Here is a 23,331-nt window from a genome sequence, read left to right on the forward strand (position 1 = left end):
TCTACCACCAAATAAACAACCAATTTTACAAGTTCACAAACGACAGCTCAGCTCATCAATATATACATTACACGAACGTGGTAAGAGAATGCCTCCTTGCCAAACACTGTTTAAAACTAAAAAACAGGGGATACAACAGATCCAAATTTAATACAAATTTGCTAATATCTGTACCAAAAGCAAACATGATTTAAAATTCTACCACCAAATAAACAACCAATTTTACAAGTTCACAAACGACAGCTCAGCTCATCAATATATACATTACACGAACGTGGTAAGAGAATGCCTCCTTGCCAAACACTGTTTAAAACTAAAAAACAGGGGATACAACAGATCCAAATTTAATACAAATTTGCTAATATCTGTACCAAAAGGTGTATATATATATATATATATATATATATATATATATATATATATATATATATATATATATATATATATATATATATATATATATATATATATATATATATATGTGTGTGTGTGTGTGTGTGTGTGTGTGTGTGTGTGTGTGTGTGTGTGTGTTCGACAACTGTCACTTTTGAAAGAGCACTACCAGCGACTCGAAGATTGTCAACGAGTTCACCTGGAGAAACCATTCTGTGTCGCTTTCTGTTGCATTTATGTGGTTACCTGTTGTGAACGATTTCTTGTTATCAATAAAAGTTAAAAACCTCCTGCCATGTTGCATGCACGGGTGTAGCTGTGCCTCTCACCTTTTTCTGAACTCTATCATTAAGCTTTTCAATGACATAAGTAAAACGTGATTTTTTGTGATTGAAATCAAAAGTCTCCATTTCTTTAGTTAAGTTTGAAATACGTTTTTATTTGCATTTTCCATACAACGCACTGAAAGATAGATTCTGGAAAGTCAAAGTTTATGCGTTCCTTGTTCACGTAAAGAATGCTACCGTCACATGAGGGTACCTCGATGCGCTGACGCAATTCACGTACTGACATAAATACATATATTATAGGTATATACATTCACCACGTTACCCTTCAGCTGTTTTGTTTACCGACCCGACCTCAACAGTAAGAAAAGAGCTGTGTCATCGGCTCAACAGCTAGGACGCAAATCTACCGGTGAGTCCAAACTACATTTTGCCGCATTTTTTTGCAGATATTTTCGATACAGTTTACCAAAAGGGCGACACGGAACAAATATAATGAAAAACACTTTTGAATAAATTGTATTTCGGTGTAATCTCTTGATCGCAATGGTGCAACTAGCCTTAGCAATATGTTATCTTTCCCCTGTACTTTTCAGAGATCCTTGTTTCTATCTTCTGTTGATTGTGTCTCGTAATGTACTTAGTAAACAGTCAATATTACGTTTTTGTGATTATGGTCTTTGTACAGACGACGAATGGAATGTTGTGTCCCACTCGACTACTGGAAAACAAAATGAGGCTTTAGCTTTTGAATAGTGCGAACTTATAAGGCCACACATGTCTCGCCATATATGTCTCTACGGTGGATGTGTGGAGAGGGACTGACTGGTCTGGCTTTGGCCTACCAAACTACAAACCCGTGACCAGAATTTGTGACGTAGACCTTACGTGACAGCGAACCGCTGCTGAAAAGAGATATCGGACTTCCCTCTGATTCGATGTAGGGCACCATTTTACAAGCGGTATAGCCACAAACTGATGGCGTCAAATCGCCATACACAATACACAGTGCCATAATTGCAAGGCGTATGTGTTTTGTGTACGGCGATTTGACGTCATCAGTTTTTGGCTATACCACTTGTTAAATGATGCCCGATGTAGTCGTAGTGTCCCATGACAGAGAAGCTGGATTTGAATTCAGCACAAATGATACTTACTCCACATTAAATCTGCATGCACCAACCTTTCCAACCTTTTTTCAATGTGGTTCGAATTCACAACGTACGGCACTCAGTCACATAGCCGAGAAGCCACAGACAATTCGCGTTAACTTCCACAACAATGTCGCCATTGTTGCGGCTACAATGGCGTATTGCCGACAAGCTTAGAAAAGACTTGGTTCAGGCCTGTAATTTGTGAAGGTGTTCAAGTGTGAGGTGAACGCGATGATTTGTGTTCCGCGTGAGTGGAATCCGGCTGAAACAAACTCCATACATGCGCAGACTTAATCATTCTATCGCTTCGAAAACCTGATCTGGGCTGCCAAACTTCAAATACGTTTGTATGAAATAGAAGACACACGAAAGAAACTGTTACAAATGATTTTAATATTTAAAGGATTCACCGACTTGAACCAAGTCTACCGACAAGCTTTTGTTCTGGTAGTTTTGTAGTTCTTCAAATTAAAAGGTTGATGAGCTCACGACTTCATGGTCTGAAGCACTTCCCCCGACGACTTTAAGGCTGTAATACTACAAAACAGGGGTCGGGGCTTCGGCTTAATTCGGCATGTTGCAAGTCGAAGTCCGTCCTCTCGAATCCCTGACTCATGCAATCCATGTAGAGGCAAGGGGTGACGTTTCGCCGTTTTCCACGCAAGATCGAGAGGTCAACATTACTTATGGTTTCGGGATAGTAATGGATGAACAAATGTTGCAAGACTTTGTAGAATTTACCTTGAAGCGGTAGTTTTAGTTTTAATACCGTAGTGGAATTGTGTTGTCTATACACTCTTAAATGGGTAGCTATGAAAGCGCAACTATCTGTGGCGGTGTAAGCTGTAGGTCCGTATGTTGCCTTACAGCGTCCTATTAAAATGAGAGTCGCCATTGCCTTGTCTTATTTTATACGTGAGCTGCGGCTTTTAGCAGTAAAAATTAAATCTAAATCTATTTTCTGATTTATGCGACTCTACTGTGTAATAGATATCGTCTATTCCTGAAAAGTAAGTTTGCAAATTTATTAACTGCATCGTTTTCCATTAAAATTATTTGACGACTGCTTTGTGAACCAATGATTGTGTGTGTTGTAAAGTTACCGTATTTTATACATTGACTCAAAATGTTGGTGTCCTTCATTGGTCTCTATAGAAAGGGCGAAATCTACGTAAATTATGATATGGAGTTTATTTTTATGAGTTTATTTTTACCTGGTTGTTCAAGGCTGAGTATATTGTAGTTTGTTGTGGCGAGATCTCGTAAGACTTTGCTTTTTGCGTTATTTATCATTTGCTGGCCATTTGGTGATGTCTTTGCATGGTCAAGCTTATAAGCATGACTAATGTTCGTTCTGAACGATGTGTGGACTCATCGCTTGGATAATAACATGAGATTATGGTCCTCCAAAATAAGTCACGCAAAATCTCAGCACATATTCAACATCTAATCAAGATCTAGAAAGCTCGGTCGTTTCGATTTTTCTTTCTCCTGCAAATCTAACGAGGATAAAATGAGATGTTTAATGCATCATTTCGGTTCATGTTGACATTGGAGGCGGAATGACAAATGATTAGAGACTCTGTTTTGTATTGCCTTGAGAAGAAGGGACAATAATCCACTCTGATTTTGAAATACCTCCATCGTGTTAAGAATACAGTGAGTTTGCTTTGCTCACACTTTGCTCAACAACAGCAGGCTGTTACTCTGTTCTCGTATTTTCAGACAAGAGAGCATGGACTTCACAGACGGTGTTGGTCTTGACTGTAATTTGACCACAGCGCCAGAGGCCAAAGAGGCATACCCTCCAGGTCAGAGTCTGGACAATGACATCGGTGGTCCCGGGAATCAAAAGAACCCAAACCTAGCTACAGAACTCAACGAGATGGATAGAAACTCACAAGACGACAAGTTTGATGCATTAGAGGAAGGTGATGACAAGAAGTTGAGCAAAGAGAGTGACATAGAAATGACATACAGTCTTGAAGACATACCTCCATGGTATGCTTGTTTATTATTTGGTTTTCAGGTACGTAAGTAAATGTATTTTTATCAGATTTTTCTACGAAACTTTCTTACTCGTCCAAAACACCCGAGCTATTTTTAGAGACTTTACAGAAATTGCAGGGGGGTCAAAATGATGCTGTGCAAAAAAACGGGCCTTTAAAAGAGTTTTGGAGTATACAAAAGATCGTCCCTATTTTGCTTGCGCAAAAACAGTGACCCCCGCGTGTTACATTTCATGTCAATAACATCTTTCTGAAGTGACATACAATTACTTGTTCGACTTCCAGCCAACACTTTTTAACTTTAACAAATAATAACTTTTATGCAAGGTTTCAATAAATTAAATGAAAAAAGATCACATTCCACAAATAAACCAGATGTGAACTGAATATGCCCACGTGTTTTACAACAGGTTCATTAATAGTAGTGCGCTTCACAGAACAATGAGATATATGTTATCACTATATGTAGCAGGTTTTTTTCAACTTCGCACAGTACTCTCAGAGTTTAATCACTAATTACAACCTTTATTTAATATGCAAATGAGCTATTCATTAACTGGACACTGCTCAATGCTTTATGGGACAATTAGATATCCATCAGATCAACATTTTTAGCACGTTTTATTTAATTTAATGCTGTAATTTAAGAGTAATGTCACTAATTAAAAAGTTCATTAAATATGCAAAAAAAACGTAAATTAACTTGACACTGCTCAATGATTCATAGCGCGATTAAATATTTATCAAATCAATATCTGTAGAACGTTTCACAAAATTTTGGTGCCGAAATTTCAGAGTTATATACCTAATTACAAAGTTTATTAAATATGCAAATGGACCCTTAATTAAATTTACGCTACTAAATGCTTTACAACACAGTTATATATCTGTCGTATCAGTATGTGCAGCAGTTTTCATCACATTTGATGCAGTTATTTCGGAGTTATATGACTAATTATAAGACTTCATAGAATATGCAAATGAGCTAATTATTAACTTGAAACTGTCTAATGCTTCTAAGTATAATTAGATATACATCAGAGCAATATTTGTTGCAAGTATCATCAAGTTTGGTGCAGGAATTTCAGAGTTATCTCACTAATAACAGAAGTTCATTAATATGCAAATGAACCTTTAATTAACTTGACACAACTAAATGCTCTACACCACAATTAGATATCTGTCGGATCAGTATCTTCAGCAGATCTCATCACATTTGGTGCAGTTATTTTGGAGTTATGTCACTAATTACAAAACTTCCATAAAATATGCAAATGACCTATTTGTGAACTTGACACTGCCAAATGCTTCTCAGTACAATTAGATATTTATCAAAACAATATCTGTACCCAATTTCACTGACTTAGCTGCCGTAATTTCAGAGTTTTATACCTAATTACAAAGTTCATTAAATATGCAAATGAACCCTTAATTAATTTCACACTACTAAATGCTTTACACTACAGTTAGATATCAGTCGGATCAGTATCTGCAGCAGATTTCATCACATTTGGCGAAGTTATATCGGAGTTATATAACTAATTACAAACCTTCATAAAATATGCAAATGAGCTATTTATTAACTTGAAACTGTCTAATGATTCTAGGTATAATTAGATATACATCAGATCAATATTTGTTGCAAGTATCATCAAGTTTGGTGCAGGAATTTCAGAGTTATCTCACTAATAACAGAAGTTCATTAAATATGCAAATGAGAAGATAATTGACATGACACTCACAGTATCATCATAATGTTCTTAGATTGTCATCTGTGAAAAGTTTCATGAAATTTGGTGCAGTATTTCTTGATATATGTCTACACTGTCATTACCGTCTCCATAGGGAAACCATTGTACGGAAAAAAGCGATATTGCATAACTTCATTAATATGCAAGCCACACTAACCAAAATCTAATCAGTTCTTGCAAGTAGCATATAATACCTGTGTACCAAATCTGACTTGAATCCGTTCAGGCGTTTTTGAGTTATCGTGTAAACAGACAGACAGACAGACAGACAGACAGACACACACACACACACACACACGGACAGACAGACAGACATCGCTATGACATTAGCCCACGTGTTTACACACGTGAGCTAATAATTCTATTAACTACTTGCAGTATAAATGGCTATCCAAAATGAAAAGGGACAATAGAAATAATGTTTACCTTCATTTACAGTTTGGCATGTAATTATAAAGAGAGCACTGTTGTTGTTTGCCATGAAACTTATGGTAACGGTATTTATATAACATTCCTTTCTTCACAAGAAACAATGCCCCTATCCGTGTAGTATTTTTTGGGCATTCTTTCATACGCCGTCTAGGAAAATATACGCGCTGGAACTCACTCATTTTTTTTCTGTTTGTTCGAAGCGTGTTTGTGAGGGGTACCAGCTGAGTAACTTTCTCGGAGGACATCGTACGTGAGAGACGTATCGCCAGATTTTGTATTTTCGACAACGGTACAAACGATCTCTGCATTGTGCATGATTCACCAGAGGCTATTGCTCATAGGATTATTTTATTCATGCAGAATCTCCATCGGCATTTCAACGTTCGAGTATTATCATTAGTTGTAAGCTAAGTTTTGCATCGTGCCCGGGGCCCGTGTACAGAAAACATCCGGGACTTCAATGCACGTGTAGACGCCCTGTACAACAACATGAGGGAGGCTTTGGCGGGAAATCCCTTTGTGTTTTTCTGGTCACATGTCGGGTTATGGCGGTCATCGCTACAAGTATTCTACAGTGACGGGGTACACTTTAACGCGCCAGGTATGCGCCGGGATTATCAGGGTGTACGAGGTGCTTTACTTCGCGCTTGTCGAGCATTGGAATCTTTTAATTTTTTTTTAAGTTTTAGGTGCGGTCGAAGTGTCGACAGAGTGGCATCAAACCAGGAATCATGTGTGTGAATCTTGCTACATACTACTCCCCACGCGGCTTGTTGCTGTGCTTACAGCCCATTACAGGTCCCCAATGTCGGTTGTTGCTGTTTTTACAGCTTGTTCATTTTACACTTCGGTGGAATGTCAGCTGCTATTGTAGCGCTGTTGTTTTTTTTCCACATTGTTGGATTCAGCTGTGTTCTTCAGCTTGTTTTTCCCTCAATTGTAGGGCCCCTTCATTGTTGGGACCGGCTGGGCATGCAACTTTGACATTTTGGCTGCGGAAGGGGTGGATGTATTTTCAGGGCAGCGTCCCTGAGTGGATTCTCCATGCCTTGGATCTTGCTACCACTCAACCAGAGCTTTTCTTTTCCTCATCACCTGTAGTCGTGCACATGTCCGATTGAGGGAGCGTTGCAATTTCAGTTTTTGGTCTTAGATTTGCAGTAGTTTAGCATGTGACCAGCTGTCGTAAGTTTGAAACGGTTTGGTTTATTGTAAAGTATTCAGAGGAACTCAGGTAATTTCCTTTTGCTGCCTAGTTTTCCTTTTCTTAGCTCATAGCCATGGCTCGAAGCAAAAAGGTAGCACAGAAGAAGGCAGCTAGCTCCAGTGCCTCAAGTAAAAGAGCAGTTACAGGTATGGTTCCTGCCAATGGTAGTTGTCTTCAGCAGCAGACAGTTAACAGCATCATTGTCATCAGCTTCTACAACAGTGGCAAGGGCTTCAACTCAGCTTCTTCACAGTCAAAACAGCCTACTTGAGACACCACAGCATCAACAACAGGCACATCTGCAGAACACTATCCATAGCACGGTCCTTTTAATCAAAAGGCAGATGTAGAGTCACGCTGACATCACTCCATGTAGGTAACAATTACCTTATCCACAAATGGGGCTACAGTAAGTATATGGTACCTGTTTTCACCTACAGGTAAAAACAGTTTGTTAAGGCAAATGACGTATGCACTTCTTTTGGAGCATTTATATGCTGTCAGTCTGAGGGATTCTACGTGAAGTAATTTCTGTCAGCTCAAATTTATGAGAGCAGTAGTAGTAGAGATATCATAAATTCGCGGTGGACTTCATGTCCGCGAGAGACTTGTCGCCCAACATTGGGTTACAACTAGTGTGCTTTTTCATTACCATTACTAGTTATGTGTTCAAGATCAGCCAGTTCACATTTGTCAAGATTGTACTTCATAAAGTTTGCTTGCTGTACATTTCATTGCTGTGGTCGAACTTTTGCTGCAACAAAGTGGCGTCAGACTGAGTCATGCGAATTATGTTTGGCAGCCCTGCTTATTGCTTCCCATTAAGCTGGATTTTGCTGGGCTTACAGCCCATTGCAGGTTCTCAATGTGGGGTGTTGCTGTGTTTACAGCATTTTCCCTTTGTGGAATTTAGTGTGTTTTTCAGCTGTGTTTTCCCCTCATGGTTGGATTCGGCTGTGCTGGTCCACTATGTTGGGTGTTGCTGTATGTTCAGCTTTGCATTTTTCCCTTGTGGAATTTCCCTCATGGTTGGATTTGGCTGTGCTGGTCCAATATGTAGGGTGTTGCTGTGGGTACAGCGTCTTCCCTTTTTGGAATTTGTTTCCCAGCTGTGTTTTTCCCCCACATTGTTGGATCGGCTGGGTCAGCAGCAGTGTCATTTTATCCGCTTGTCATATGTGGGAGGCAGTGTCAGCATGTTACTGCCTGGGCTCCTTCAATGGTTTTCCCATGTTTGATTCTGTCTGCCACTCAACCTATTTGCGATGTAATAGGTATAATGCAACCACATTATTGAGACTCTGTCGAATTCCTTTTCTGCCTAGTTCTCTCTTTGTTTTCACCAACAGGCATGGCTCATGAAAAAAAATGTACAAAAAGAAGAAGGCAGCTAACCTCATTGCCACTCAGCATATTCAAATCCTGCAACAGACACTAGGGCTACAAGGCAACAATCAACATCAACTTTACAAAATGGACATATAATTTTGTTTTCAGTTATTCTTTAGGATATATAAGTTTATCCTCTCTAGATCAATATAAAGCTGTATTATTGTACATAAGACTTCAAAGTTATAGTGGCTCATCTATCTTGCTATGTCTTGCACATATATTTACAAAGGCAAGCCTTCCAATAACCAATCAGGGGTTTCAGATGTTTGGAATCTACTTGCCAGTTGAAGACCCAGATTTAGTACAGCAAATGTGCGCCGTGCATGGTACAGAGTCAAATGTTGTAAGCCAGCTTCCCCTTTCAAGTAGAGTCAATTTATCGGGAAATCAGCTGTGTTTTCTGGTTTGGCAGTGTGACATTTTTTTAAACTTCCTTTATCAATATGAGTGCATTACTGCTACTTTAAAAACAGGCTCTCCAGCAATCATCCAGAGGTTCTAGACGTATGAAGTCTATTTGCCTAAATGGCCGTTGGGTACAGTCAGTTAAGTTGTGAAACAAGTATATATATATTCATCAGTTTAAGGCCAAGTTTAGCATAGTAACTGTTCGCAGGGGCTGCAGTAAGTTGTGCCATTCTGGCTTATTATCTGATGTCCCGAAAAATGTTCAAGTGACAACATATAAGGAGCAAGTATGCTTTGTAGGGTGGGGAGGAAGCTGGTTAGAAATATTTTTATAAAGTACAGGAAGTTTTTAGGTTCACACTATGCGCTTCCTCCAGATTAGCAGATTCCATTTCACATTGCTAACAATTATTTTTACTATCTTTGCATTCCATGCATTGTGATTCCATGTGATTGACTAGGCTTTTTCAGAGAGAATTTTTCCCTTCAAAAGGGTGTTTTAATCTCTGTTTATTTAGGGCAAGTCTCTCTTTGGTTTGTGTTTAGCCACAGTAGGAAATACAGTTACTCAATTCGAGTTTTGTTCCTTGTTTCCCAAGGTAGTAATAAATAAGAAGAGGGGGGTCAACCAGACTCGTTTCCCAAGGTAGTAATACAAAGAAGGGGTCAACAAGACTCGTTTGTAGATAAAGTACAAAACGTAGTTTACAGACTTTACAATTGTTATGGATTTACCTCTATTGCTGCAATAAAACAGAAGGTAGTAGCGTAGCCAAGCACATTATATAAGTAGGATGCCTAAGTTATTGCTAGTTAGAATCTGGTGCTGTGCCAGTATAAATTTTGCATACATCTGTGAAACATGCATGAGTCACAGTTCATTTGCCAGTTTCTCAACACGGCACGGGTCAACGTAGCAATCAAGACAAGTCACTGTTCGCAGGGGCTGCAGTGACGTGGACTTTCTTCGTGTGGGGCCGACACAAGGTGTGTCTTGTGGCGTGTTTGGGCCCCACAAGATGGGGGCATGATTAAATGAGTTACCTATGTTGGTGAATTCTTCGTTAGACTGTTAAGTGGTCACCCATTTTGTGGCCCACTTTATGTATTTCTCAGTTATCATCATGTTAATCATTGTAAGGAAATTTGTTTGTGTGTCAGTTTATTGGTCACCAATTTTGTGGCCTAATTGATGTATCTCATCTTTTTACAACTTTAATTTTATCACAAGTGTAAGTAGGTTAGTTATTGTAAGGTCACACGTTTTGTATTATGTTTGCGTGTCATCAATTAGTGGCCTGTTTGATGTATTTTACAGTTACAGTTTCTCAGTAAATGGTCACCCATTTGGTGGCCCATTTCTCCCACAAAGACATGAGTTGGGTATTCCTTAATTTTGCTGGTGTTGTAGCTGGCCGGGGCACAGCATCACTACCAGTGATGAGGGGCCTTGTCAAGCATTGACAGCGTTTGCAGGGGATAAAAGTGAATAAGCATTTTTGGGCGAAATTCCAATATCATGTTTGTTGTTCATGTCAGCACTGTAAAACACCCTATTCTGACCAAGTACTTTTTTATCAAGAGTCCACCACTTATAAAAGCACTGGTCAAGTTATTTTGGTACTTAAAAAAGATGTTCCTTATTTTCTAATAGACAGTCATGTGAGCTTATATTATAGTGAATCAACAATTTCAGTGACATTCATAAATCAAATTTCTTGCACACATATACACTTATATCCAACCTATTATAATTATGTACATGTATATCAATTATCCAACATATAAAATGCACAGATATTGCTAGCTTTCATAAAAAAGTTCAAAGTTTTCTCATTGACTCGCATGTATAGCGATTCAACACGTATGATCAACGTACGTATTATAATCTATAAATGCATGTATATTATTCATTCTATTTTGGGAAAATATATATGGTTTCCTTATACTATTAGACTGCTGTGAATAGTGGATCCCTATTTTCGGTGAAATTCTAAAATTAAATTTCTTGTACACAAATGCACTTGCAACCATCCTATTCCAATCAAATACAGTTACATCAATTAGCAAATGTCTATAAATGAATAAATATTGCCTGTTTTATATCGTAAAAAATGTGTTCAAAGTTTTCTCGTAGGATACATGCATAGTGAATCAACATTTTCGATGAAATCAGAACGTCAAATTTCTTGTATACATATGCATTTTTACCTCTTTCTTCAAGCAAAGTATATTTACATAAAATTATTAAACATATACTACATATCTTGTTTTGCAGGGGGAAAATGTTAATAGTATACGGCCTGTATCCGTAATCAGGGATATGAAAGCAAGTTCGTTGATCGACACAACCTTGTTGTTTTATATCAGCCAAATGAAAGCCGTTATCTAAAATCTTATCATACCATTTAAAATGACTAAGTAGCTTACTATGTGTCGCCTCGATAAAGTTCCAAGGCTGTGTGTTAGTGACTGGACACAAATTACATGGGGGTAGTTATGGTGGTTTGGTTTTTTTAGTATGGTCGGTATTTTTTGATCAAGTATTTTAGAAGGGTGTTGAAATTTCACGCATGTCTTCTTGGGAGGGTCATAATTTTTTGTTCATTTACAGCAACCATAAGCAAGTAAAATGTGGTCGATACAGTGCTTCACCTAAGTATATATAATCATACTACATTAAATTCTATTGAGTAAACTAATAATACTTTACCTGCAAAACAAGCTATGTCTGTACATCTATATGTGTTTGATAATTTATGTAAATATACTTTGCTTGGAGTGAGAGGTAAAAAATACATTTGTGCACAAGAAATAAAAGTTCTGGATTCCTTCAAAAATACTGATATGGTAGAGTATGAGAAAAGTATTGACATTTTTTCCAACATAAAACTGGCAATATCTCTACATTCATAGATGTTTTGATGATTGATATTAATCTACGTGGTAAAGATAGGGTGTTTACAACTAAAAAACTAGTTAATCAGTGTATTTATAGACACTGGATAATTAATATTAATGTACTAGATTAGACAAGGATGGTTACAGGTGCATGAGTGTACAACAAACTTGATATTGTAATTTTACCGAAATGATGATTCACTTTACATTGTATTCTGTGAGGAACCATGAATAATTTTTTCACGTATAAAACTAGCTTAATCTGTGCGTTTATAAATGTTTGACAATTGATATAAATGAACGTGATGAGAATATGGTGATTGAGGTACCAGATATGCACGACAAATATGATATTTGAATTTCACCCAAGTCATTATTTGTAGCTGTTAAAAGTATTCTTTGAAACTTCAAAGGTCAAATGAGAAATTATATGTCAATTATGACATTATTGATACGGACTTTAACATATAGGGAAGGTCATTGTATTTTGCGCATGAAAATTTGGGAGGGTCACTTATTTTCTTGCAGACACTTTTGAAGGGTCACTATTTTCGCGCAGTGTCCATTTGAAAAACACCCCCCCCCCCCCTTGTAATTTCTGTCAAGTTCCTTAGAAAGGCCACATGTCATATTTTCCTAGACAAAATGTCGTGTTATTCCGACACAATCCTGCTTCAGCAGAAGAGCTTTAGAGAAACGCAGACCTTCAACTGGACGACGTCCCTGGCCTATCTTCATGCAAATATTATGACATATGCAAATAAGATGCCCCAGGCCTATCCCCCATACAATTACTCAGTTCATGTACACATGGCAGAAGGTGACCCCGGCCTATCTACAGATAAATTTGCAGGCTAAGGAGATAAGGAGAGAAGGGTTAAGTTTCGAGGCGCAAACTACCTTAATGCGGTTTTTAGAATATTTTTATATATTTCTTCGATATTTAGGGGTTTACGGTTCGTAAGACCCAACTACAGGCATGAAAATGAGATACTGCAGAACGCATCTTCGTAACTATTTGCCTTTCTATCATGACAGAATGTGAAAAATATGCTGACACGGCTAGTCAATATCATATTTCGCAAGGAGAAAATAAAGTGATCAGTGGCAAGACTTTCAAGAGGGCGTTATTTCTGATATTTTTTCATAGAGTTTTCCACGTGCCTTTCAGGTTGATCATTGCACGGTAACTTATATTGAATTATCGCTTTATTCTTTTCATAGCAACAAATGTCCATGTTTGGCGGTGTGATAACCATGCCATTTCTGGCAGCCAGTATGCTTTGCGTCCAAGATGACGTCATCATCACAGGTCAAATCTTCAGCACGGCTGTACTCATGGCCTCCTTTGCAACTTTTCTTCAGACCACGTTTGGGGTGAGGTATGTTTAAGCTGTAGGATATGTTGGAGACATTAGTTAAAAGCTCAGAAATTTCATTTGTCCGGGTGAACTTTCGGTAGATATTTCTAGAAAACAAAACACGACTACTTCTTGCGAAATTTTCTTTCGCAGGCGATTTTGTCATTGCAAAACCACTGCATGGATTTTACATTACAACAAAATACCTATTTACTGCAATCATATCATAACCACTGAAATATGTGTTGATGTTAATCGGTACCTAGAACCATACAGTTACAAGAATGTGAGTGTATATCAGAAAACTTCCGAACAAAGGCAAATTAACTTTGTATAAATTGTTATCGTTTTAACCTCTTACCGGCACGGTTAGGATTTACTAAGTTTGGCCTTATCTTTGGCCTTATCATTGTTGAACAATTTCCAATGGAGACTTCGCCTCGCTCCTAGCGTTTATTCTAACAAAATCTCATAGCATCTGCTATTTGCTTGATGTTATGGCAAAAGCATGCTCAAATACATAGTATTTGGCTTCTCGACATCAGTTTATCTGTGCTTTCTCTGTTATCGTTACTCAATGATTTACACCAAGTGACGTGAATAGGAAGTACGAATCGAATATGTGTTCAAACACACACTTACTGTTGCACACTGAAGGCTACTGTACTCACGCGAAAGGGATTTAGTGTATCATAATTAACACGTGGACATTATAGTCTGTGAAGGCTGACTAGTCAAGCGTTAGACTATGAGAAGATCTTAACTTAAATCGGTTGAAAGTCCAACCTGTAGTTGCTATGATGCTAGACATTTTTGAACCGTTTTCGTTCTGTTAAACATCGCCCACGCTCTGATCTGTTCTCCACAGCATGTGAAAATGTATTTTTTCTCCGTCTAAAATTGCTTTTAAACAAATTAAGTAAGTTATATGTTAATATCAAATATGACAAGCATGAACTACGACAAAACACATTAATGATGACACATTAACATGCATCATTAAGTCGCTCTTTTTGACTTTTTGGTGATATTAAACATGCAGTACTCACATAAGGTCTCTTAGTGTACAAAATGAAATTGACGTGTGCCATATGTGTTATATTTACACAGACTGCCCATTTTGCAAGGACCGTCTCCGAGTTTATATTTCCCAGCATTGGTATTTTTATCATTGCCACAGTGGAAATGTCAGACAGATTTGGGTGAGTTATATATTCATAAAAGTAGGCAGCCTATTTCTAAGCTGGAACTAGGCTACGCCCCTCCAACTTATTTTCGTCATAATCTTTTTGCCCATAATCAGATAATGAGAGACTTAATAATTTATTCATCATGATTCAAACTATCCATATAATTGGCGAAGATGAGAACTCAAATAACCAAGAGCTAGATTAAGTTACAAACCAAAGGTAGCTTTCTGCTTGCGTTATCTTTGTTCTAGAAAACAAAGTATTTCTGATGCCGAAGTCTGCTAAAGCTTGTTGAAATTTAAAGAAAGCAAATTGATATTAGCAAACATTCATGCAATGTGTTTTTCTGTGATCTGTGACAGCATATTGTTGTCTAACAGGAACTTCCCAGCAGCCTATTTTGCTGCGCAGATGATTTTTGTTTCATGAATTCGCAAAGAAATATTCCTATTGTATTCCCATTTCAGATTTAAACAGCAATTTCAGTGTTAATGGGACTGAAGTCGACTGGAAAGATAGAATGAGGGAGGTAAAGATGATTCAAAATAATACAGGCCTTCGTAATCTTCTGTCTATTAGTCTGACTATCTGTTTGCAATTCTCTCTCTCTCTCTCTCTCTCTCTCTCTCTCTCTCTCTCTCTATATATATTATATAAATATATATGTGTGCGTGTGCGTTTGTGCGGACGTGTGCATGGATGCATAGATAACTGGATGGACGGGTGCACATATATCATAATATATATATATATATATATATATATATATATATATATATATATATATATATATATATATATATATATATATATATATATATTGTTATTGTTATATATATATATATATATATATATATATATATATATATATATGTTAGATATATATATTGTTATTGTTATATATATAAATTGTTGATAATTGGTATCCTTGGTCCCTATTCATGATTGGCCTTCGTTGTTTTATGTAGATGGCTTCTTTTACTTTACGTTTCAACCAGTCCTGTTCCCTGGCTAGGACCTTGGTATTATGCCAGGAAACGCTATGACCAGTAGCGTTGCAGTGTTCCCCAATACCAGTAGTCTTTTTCCTGTTGGTGTGTTCTTTAAAGCGGACACACAATGGACGTTTTGACTCTCCAATGTATGTGTGACTACTGTACTGGTCACAGGTGATGTGGTATATATTGTACTACATAGTTTTTCCTTCGGTGTTTTGTCTTTGGGATGCACCAGGATACTGCGCATGGTATTGCTAGGTTGGTGGTACAAGCTAACGCCATATGACTGGAATACCCTGAACAGCTGTTCCGATAACCCACTTATGTATGGTAGGCCAACTGAGATGCGGGTAGCTGGATTGCAATCATGGTTTATATTTGAATTCTTAGCTGGACTTCTGTTCTTATTAGTGGGTATGTCAAGTGCCCACTCCTCGTACCAATTACCAACAATTTACGGACATATTATTCCGCCAGCTACAGAGACATATTAACGCTGAATAATTAACATCATTGCGTGATCAAGCTCCATTGTAGTCAGATCGAAACGTCGCAACTGTTTCAAGAAGACCGTTCCAAAGTGACTGTATTTCACTATTCTCCTTTGATTCTTGGAACTATGAACAATATATTTTCCATATATATATTTATATGATATATATGCACCCATCCATCCAGGTATCTATGCATGGATGCATAGATAACTGGATGGATGGGTGCATATATATCATATTATATATATATATATATATATATATATATATATATATATATATATATATATATATATATATATATATATATATATATATATATATATATATATATATATATATAATGTATGTATATATCTGTGTACATACAGATATGCATCCAGCCATTAGCTCCCCTAGGAAAACACTTCCCTCATAAGCTCATATTCTCTTGCAGGTGCAAGGTGCCTTGATGGTGGCGTCTGCTTTCGAGTTCTTACTGGGTATATCTGGAGCGATTGGTCTGTTGTTGCGATTCATTGGGCCCTTGACGGTAGCACCTATCATCGTGATGATTGGTCTTGGAATGTATGACATTGCAGCATTATTTGCCAGCGGCCACTGGGGCATTGCCTTTCTGTAAGTCAGTTAATATTCTTGTGAAAGCTTTTCTTGCGATGTTTTTATTCAAGAATTTAAATTTTGTTTAACTTTATAAATTCTGCTTTTCCTACCACTAAATGCGCAGGACTTGTATATCTTCAAAAACACTTTCCTTGACGTTAAGAATACTATAGGGCTACCTTGAGAAGGAACTTTTAAATTTGTTTGGCGATCAAAACTAAGGCGCAATCATACTTTTAATATGTTATTTTGTAATGCGTATTGTTTGGTCTTCTATTTACATAATGATATCGTCATTTCACAGAACGGTTGCTTTGATAGTGTTGTTTTCACAATATCTCCGTAAAGTGCCATTGCCGATTCCAGCGTGGTCAAAACAACAACGCTGTCATTTCCAGTGGTTGAAAATTTTTGAATTTTTCCCGGTAAGTCTGATAGACGGCGCCTTGCTGTGCAAACCAAGGCCATTGGATCGTCTTACCCTTGAGCCTTTCAATTCAGCTCCGTGATGTCTCTGCCTGCCTTTCTGTCATTCCATGTATATGTATTAAGCCGAGTCGGTCTGCCTGTCTCCGTAACTAAATTTCTTTCAATTGACACTTATAGGGCTGGCTTCCTTTCTCCACATATATTACATACTGTACCCGATCGGAAGGTGTGGGTCACGTCCTAAATCAGTATTATTAATTTTATCAAGTTTTGCCATTTTAACGGAGCATTCATTTGAGACACTAGGGTGCATATTCGCTACCAGGCCTGATATCTAATAATAATTTTCTACCATCGCACAGCCCTGTCGACACAAGTTTTATGACAAAATCATAGATATGATACTAGTATGTACCGAGCTGATATATAAAAGTTTTTTTGAGTTAAACTGGTACGAAAGCTGATGGCTTCTCATAATATCGAGTGAAATTTAACTTCCACATCTAGTCTTTCCACATGAATCACGCGAACGCAAAAGCATTTTTGATTATGAGCTGGAAATTCGTATTTTCGACATCCTGGTATTTGCATAGACTCCTTTACTTGTTATCTCCAGGTAATTCTCGGCATATGCTTGGCCTGGTTAACCTGTTATATATTGACTATAACTGAAGTATTCCCAGAAGGAAGTGCGGTAAGAACCGATCTGAAGACTTCAGCTGTTAGAGAAGCACCCTGGGTGCTATTTCCTCTTCCAGGTTAGTATATCTTTTCGGATAGTTTTCAATCGGATTCGAACCCACAACATACGGCTATTTCCTCTTCCAGGTTAGTATATCTTTTCACCATGCATGTATGAATTATGGTTTTATATCACTTTTCGATATGAAAAGCTATTTTTCTAAGCTCAACTTCGACGAAGCCGGAAAAAAATCGGCAAAGAACCGCACTTTTTGGTAAAATAATGGATTTATTTTTATGCAATCGTGAGCAATGTAGATTTATTACCATTGCTTTGTCACTAGGTCAATGGGGAACTCCGAGAGTGAGTCTTCCACTAGTTCTGGGAATGTTCTGCGGCATCCTTGCAAGCATCGTCGAGTCAGTTGGTGATTACCACGCATGCGCACGTTTCAGCGGCGCTCCCCCTCCGCCACCTCACGCGGTAAACCGCGGGATTTGCATGGAAGGATTCTGCTGTTTCTTGGCTGGTATCTGGGGTTCTGGACTTGGGCCAACTTCGTATTCTGAAAACATCGGAGCTATTGCAATAACTAAGGCAAGGAAATATTTGTTAAATATCGCAATCTTTAGACTCTGGTCTTCCACAAACACTTACCGCCTAAATAGGTCTTATATTGAAAAAGGAACGTACCCTAGCTTACGTATTAAAACTATAAATACGAAAACCACACTGAAGGTATCGAAGTTGATATGACGAATTTGTCATTTGCAGCGTTACTATCCCATCGCTTAGCCACAACAAAAACAGTAAATAACTGATAAAAGATTATTCTTCCAGGTAGGAAGTCGTCGTGTGATGCAATGGACCTCATTGTTACTATTCATCTGTGCTGTCTTCGGGAAATTTGGAGCTGTATTGGCCACACTGCCTCTTCCAATCATTGGTGGCGCCCTCATAGCCGTCTTCAGTAATTTACCTAATATCTTTTTAATTTTCATTCGTGTAATGCAAAAGTTCAACATTTCGTGTTGTCTCTCCATAGAAGATTCGAGTTGGATAAGCTAGTTAAATAAAAAGGATTCATTTTATGTTATCACACTCTGGTAGTGCGGAAAGACCTCGCTTACTGTTCCAGTTAAAACCCAGACGTGAAGTGAATGTGTTCAAATGGTTTACGACAGGTTAATTACATAGTAGTACGCTTCACAGAACAATCAGATATCTGTCAGATCATGATACGTAGCAGTTTTCATCAACTTTCGCACAGTACTCTCGGAGTCATTAATTACAAAACTTCATTTGATATGCAAATGAGCTGTTTATTAACTTGACACTATTCAATTCTTCATTGGGCAATTATATATTTATCAGATCAATATCTGTAGCACGTCTCATTATATTTATATATCAAGTAATACTGCAAAAGAAATCATGAAAGTGTTAACAGATGACAATCACATACTACGTTAAGGGACAAAGTTACAACTCTCCTTTCTATCAATTAAAATATAAGTCAAATCCTATAAATATCTAGCACAACAATTTTCTCTTCTTAGGTATGATAATCTCTGTTGGTGTGTCGAATGTACAATTCGTCAATATGAATGCATCGAGGAGTCTGTGTGTCTTCGGACTGTCGGTGTTCTGCGGCCTGATGGTGCCGAATTGGATCAGCGAAAACCCGGACGCTATAAATACTGGTAAATATACCCTGGCTTTCATCATGGCTTGTTTGTACAGATGGTTACTAATGTTTTGGAGGTGCATAAAATGTTTTAACTACAGGGAAAATTGACAATTGTATTACTGACAACGAAATAAATGAAAGTGATCTGTCGAGGTATGATGTCTACTTGTTAAGTCAATGTAGTAGTGTACACAACACGATGATCTCCATATATAATACAATAATACATGCACACAGCATGCCAATTACGTCACCTTACATTCACTGATAACAAGGGCATTCGTCGTTTTAGCCGTGCTTCTGTGGTATGAAATTTATCTGTGAGCCTAAAAGAACAAAAATTCCTGTTTTAATTTGCCATCTCTTTTATTATTCGTAAATGTGATTTGTTTTCTTGCCACAATCATTTGATATTTCTACACAGGAAACGCTGAAGCTGACGACGTTTTGATGGTTCTCTTGACCACTGGAATGTTTGTGGCTGGTATTGTCGGATTCTTCCTCGACAATACAATACCAGGTAAGATACCTTACGTTGTGCTTCAAGTCCTCCACTGCACTTCTCTATATATCCCCTTTCTATTTATCTCGGCCCATCTCTATAGCACTCCATTCCCTCGTCAACGTCATTGATACTGTTTCGCCGGATAATACATAAACAGTTTAAAAATGAACTTAACCATTGTTTTAAAGGAGAATATCGTTTGTGTGATATTTTTGTGTATCGTGAACGATTTTTCCGGATCAGTCATAACACACGGAAAATCAGTATTGTGACTTACTACGACAACAAGAAAAATACATTTTTCACAGAATTAAAACCTAGATAAGGTGAGTTATATCTTTGTAGCTTACTTAATTCAGATATAGGAATTGTAGGAATTTAATAAGGCTGATATTATTGTATGTGTCATCTACCAGGCACAGCCGAAGATAGAGGATTAATTCGCTTCCATGCTGATAAGACATCGAAACGCAATGACCGTGAAAGATGCTATGACCTGCCATGGTGTACATCCAAGATACGTGGATGGAAATGGTCTCGCTATATTCCAATCTGTCCGGGATTCCTGGACAAACGTGAATAGCTCAGCGGCGACAGTGATCTCTGAAAGAAGAGCAACATGTTATTGTATTCCAAATTTTTCACAATATTACCTGACATTAACTTCTTTTATCATTAATCTTATTATTAGCTTTTTCAATCAATTAAGTTTCATTCAGACTTTATGTGGAAGATTACGTGTAATGCCTTATGTCGATCGAATATTCATTTAGTACATTTTGCACATTTAAAGAACTAGTGAACAAGACTATCATTCATATAGTATCCCAACTCAACCATTGTCCCTCCCGAGACAATTAACGATGACACATCCCACAGTTGGCTTAGGGAAGATGGCAGACTTTGATTAGTAGGACATCATATCAATATAAGAATAAGCAGACATGAACTGAAAATGTTAACTTGCTTCAGTATTCTAGCTGTTGTCTGTAAATTGAAACTTTTCCCACAAGTTTTAAACTTCATTGAAACTTCTATGATCAACATTGTAGCAATATTCACCACAGATTAATTTTAAACGCCATATAAAGTATACAATGTTGTATTAACTCGAAAAAAAATATTCAGTTGATTTGATTTTTGTCATTGTATCACGTCCTTGTATCACCAGTTTATATAGCAAGTGTTAAAATTGCTTGTTGGTCAAGGTCAAGTCTTTCTAGCTTTATATTCAAAACTGTTAAAGCCCATTAGATATGTGAATTATGAATTAGTTGGCATAAAAATGCAAAACATAATGCACATATACGATACACTTGTCTCTTAATGTACATACTACGATTCATAGACTTTTGCCATGTCCTTCCAGTAATGAGTCCCAAATTTGCAAAGTTAGTTCCATATGCAAATTGGTCACTATAAAATGCTAAGCTACTTTCAGTAATATTTTATCTTAGTATCTTCAACGTATATAGCCTGTTTTGTCAACTTTGATCAAGTTTATTCAGAAATCTATTCCTAATTACGGGTAAGAGAAAGAACCTGTTCTAATATGCAGACGCTGTCTATGTATATCCGTTTTTCTACAATCATTTATTATACAAAGAAGCATAAAATAATAAGCTAAAAACCGAAGTTATATTTTCTCCAATCAATCGAAGTAGTTTGTATTTCTTAAAAATAAAACCTTACATTATTTAATAAAACTTACTGGATTAATTACTTCATCGCTGTGTTGAAGGAACATAAAACTTGTGGCAAGTTTTTCGGAATTCTGCTTCTGCATATCAACTACCGTGTCTGACCCTAATCCGTTTGTTATGCTGAAATTTCGTGTGTTCTTTTTGTCAACACAGCTTGTGCGTGTGTAGTGATCATTGTTTATTGTTTACAAATGAATTCTAGTCCGGACTTGAATACAATTTCAACAATAACAATGGAAATTATACTCATATACGTTGTGCTGATATGCTAAATACTTGGCATTAAATTATAGTCTAGGGGATCAATGCTGACAGAGTAGGGAAACTACAAAAAAGTCCTAAATAATTAGCCAAAAGATACAGCTTAATGATCTTTAAATTGATATACATTAAGTTCACGTATCGAATAAAGTTACATGAGAAAAATACTTTAGTTTGCTTGTCTATTATCTGTTATAATGGGATTGACGCCAATTTGCTTGCGTGTTCTTTCATTGATTAAACACAAAATTGTGACGAGTACCCCTACGACAACAGCAATGGGATTTTCAACAACATGACCTGATAAGCCATTGTCAAGACATTTCAAGAAATTTTAGTTCATTATAACCATAAAACAGCTAGTGTACTTAAGTCTTAGAAAGAGAAATGGAGAAAAAACATGTTTTATTGCAGCAAAATTAAATCTCATCTCACTGATGATCACAATAGAACAAATACTTTCTCACATCCTTAAAATGTCAGCACTAATTACAGCAAACCGATCCAAACACTTTGTCTCATCAAGAGAAGGATGTGTATTAAACAGTGATGCGGATGCAGTGATCTAGATTACAGAGACTCTCTCGTATAGTGCAGACTATGTATGAAGACATGTTTACATTCTACACATAATAATTGCTTTATAATCATGCAGAGACCACAGACTTGTGCTAAATTGCCAAACTGATTAGGACCTGTTGGCAGTGACAAACTGCATACTACTCCCTTTGCATATATCCACAATTGGTGACAGCTTTAGAGCAAATTTCAATGGATCAGTAAGCATATATCGAATGGCTGTGAAGTATTAGCTGAACTTACAGTCCTTTAGCCTGAGTCGCCCGAAATATTTCTCTTATATGATCTCTAAAGAGACAGGTAACTTCTCGTGAGGCCCACAGTGACAGGCCAAAGACGTTGCAATGTCACACAAAAACTTAGTAACACGAATATATGTTATTTGCTTGACATAGATCCACCTTGTCGCAGGCCAATTTCACTCATTATCAAAAATATTTTGCTCTCTATCCATTAGGGTTGTCTCACCTGCTGTAAATTACTTAATAGAAATATTTTAATATATAGAATAAAGATAGTGTTTTCAGGTTCTTCAAACCTCTAGCTAGACCACAGTCAGACTGAACACAAACCATACAAAAAAGAAAGTTCGTCACACCTTTCAAAGAAGGCTGTCTTTCCATTTTTCATGGCATAAGAATGGATACAAATGCTCCAAACTCTTTTAAATTCTGAAAAGTTGTCATTGAGGTAGGCAGTATCTAACCATACAGTCTTATTCTTACCGCCAAGCTGGTGGACTTTGTTGCTCTCTTTGTCACCTGTATACAATACATCAGAGAATTTTGCATTCAAAGGACGAGTTACACGAGGCAACTCGTTGAGCAACGCGGTAGGCAACTCGAGTTGCCCGCCGTGTCTGCAAAGGTATGCCGACAGTCATTGTCTATGCCAAAAATGTA

General features: G+C 37.3%; 1 protein-coding gene across 2 annotated transcripts; it reads left to right on the forward strand.

The window, feature by feature from the left end:
* The first annotated feature begins 1,012 nt into the window (after window positions 1-1,012).
* LOC139114163 (solute carrier family 23 member 1-like) lies at window positions 1,013-22,019 on the forward strand. Of its 2 annotated transcripts, XR_011547811.1 has the most exons (14): window positions 1,013-1,092; window positions 3,560-3,863; window positions 13,159-13,316; window positions 14,406-14,497; window positions 14,953-15,014; window positions 16,414-16,595; window positions 16,885-17,005; window positions 17,626-17,767; window positions 18,035-18,288; window positions 18,532-18,661; window positions 19,251-19,394; window positions 19,806-19,901; window positions 20,303-21,868; window positions 21,984-22,019. XR_011547811.1 is itself a non-coding variant. In XM_070675735.1 (13 exons), the coding sequence occupies exons 2-13, from the start codon at window positions 3,570-3,572 to the stop codon at window positions 20,467-20,469; spliced, it is 1,842 nt and encodes a 613-aa protein (XP_070531836.1). In that variant the 5' UTR covers window positions 1,013-1,092; window positions 3,560-3,569; the 3' UTR covers window positions 20,470-22,004. The 2 variants fall into 2 exon arrangements, 1 of the variants encoding a protein (XP_070531836.1); XM_070675735.1 differs by having other exon boundaries at window positions 20,303-22,004.
* Window positions 22,020-23,331: the final 1,312 nt, after the last annotated feature.

The sequence above is a fragment of the Ptychodera flava genome, chromosome 2 (genome assembly GCF_041260155.1).
Source record: "Ptychodera flava strain L36383 chromosome 2, AS_Pfla_20210202, whole genome shotgun sequence".
In the NCBI taxonomy this organism is placed as follows: Eukaryota; Metazoa; Hemichordata; class Enteropneusta; family Ptychoderidae; genus Ptychodera; species Ptychodera flava.

Bases quoted from the DNA above. Each gene is read 5' to 3' on its own strand.
- LOC139114163 (XM_070675735.1), top strand. From the start codon at position 3,570: ATGGACTTCACAGACGGTGTTGGTCTTGACTGTAATTTGACCACAGCG. The intron at 13,317-14,405 runs GTATGTTTAAGC...ATATTTACACAG, and splicing joins CAGACCACGTTTGGGGTGAG to ACTGCCCATTTTGCAAGGAC. The intron at 17,006-17,625 runs GTAAGTCTGATA...TGTTATCTCCAG, and splicing joins AAATTTTTGAATTTTTCCCG to GTAATTCTCGGCATATGCTT.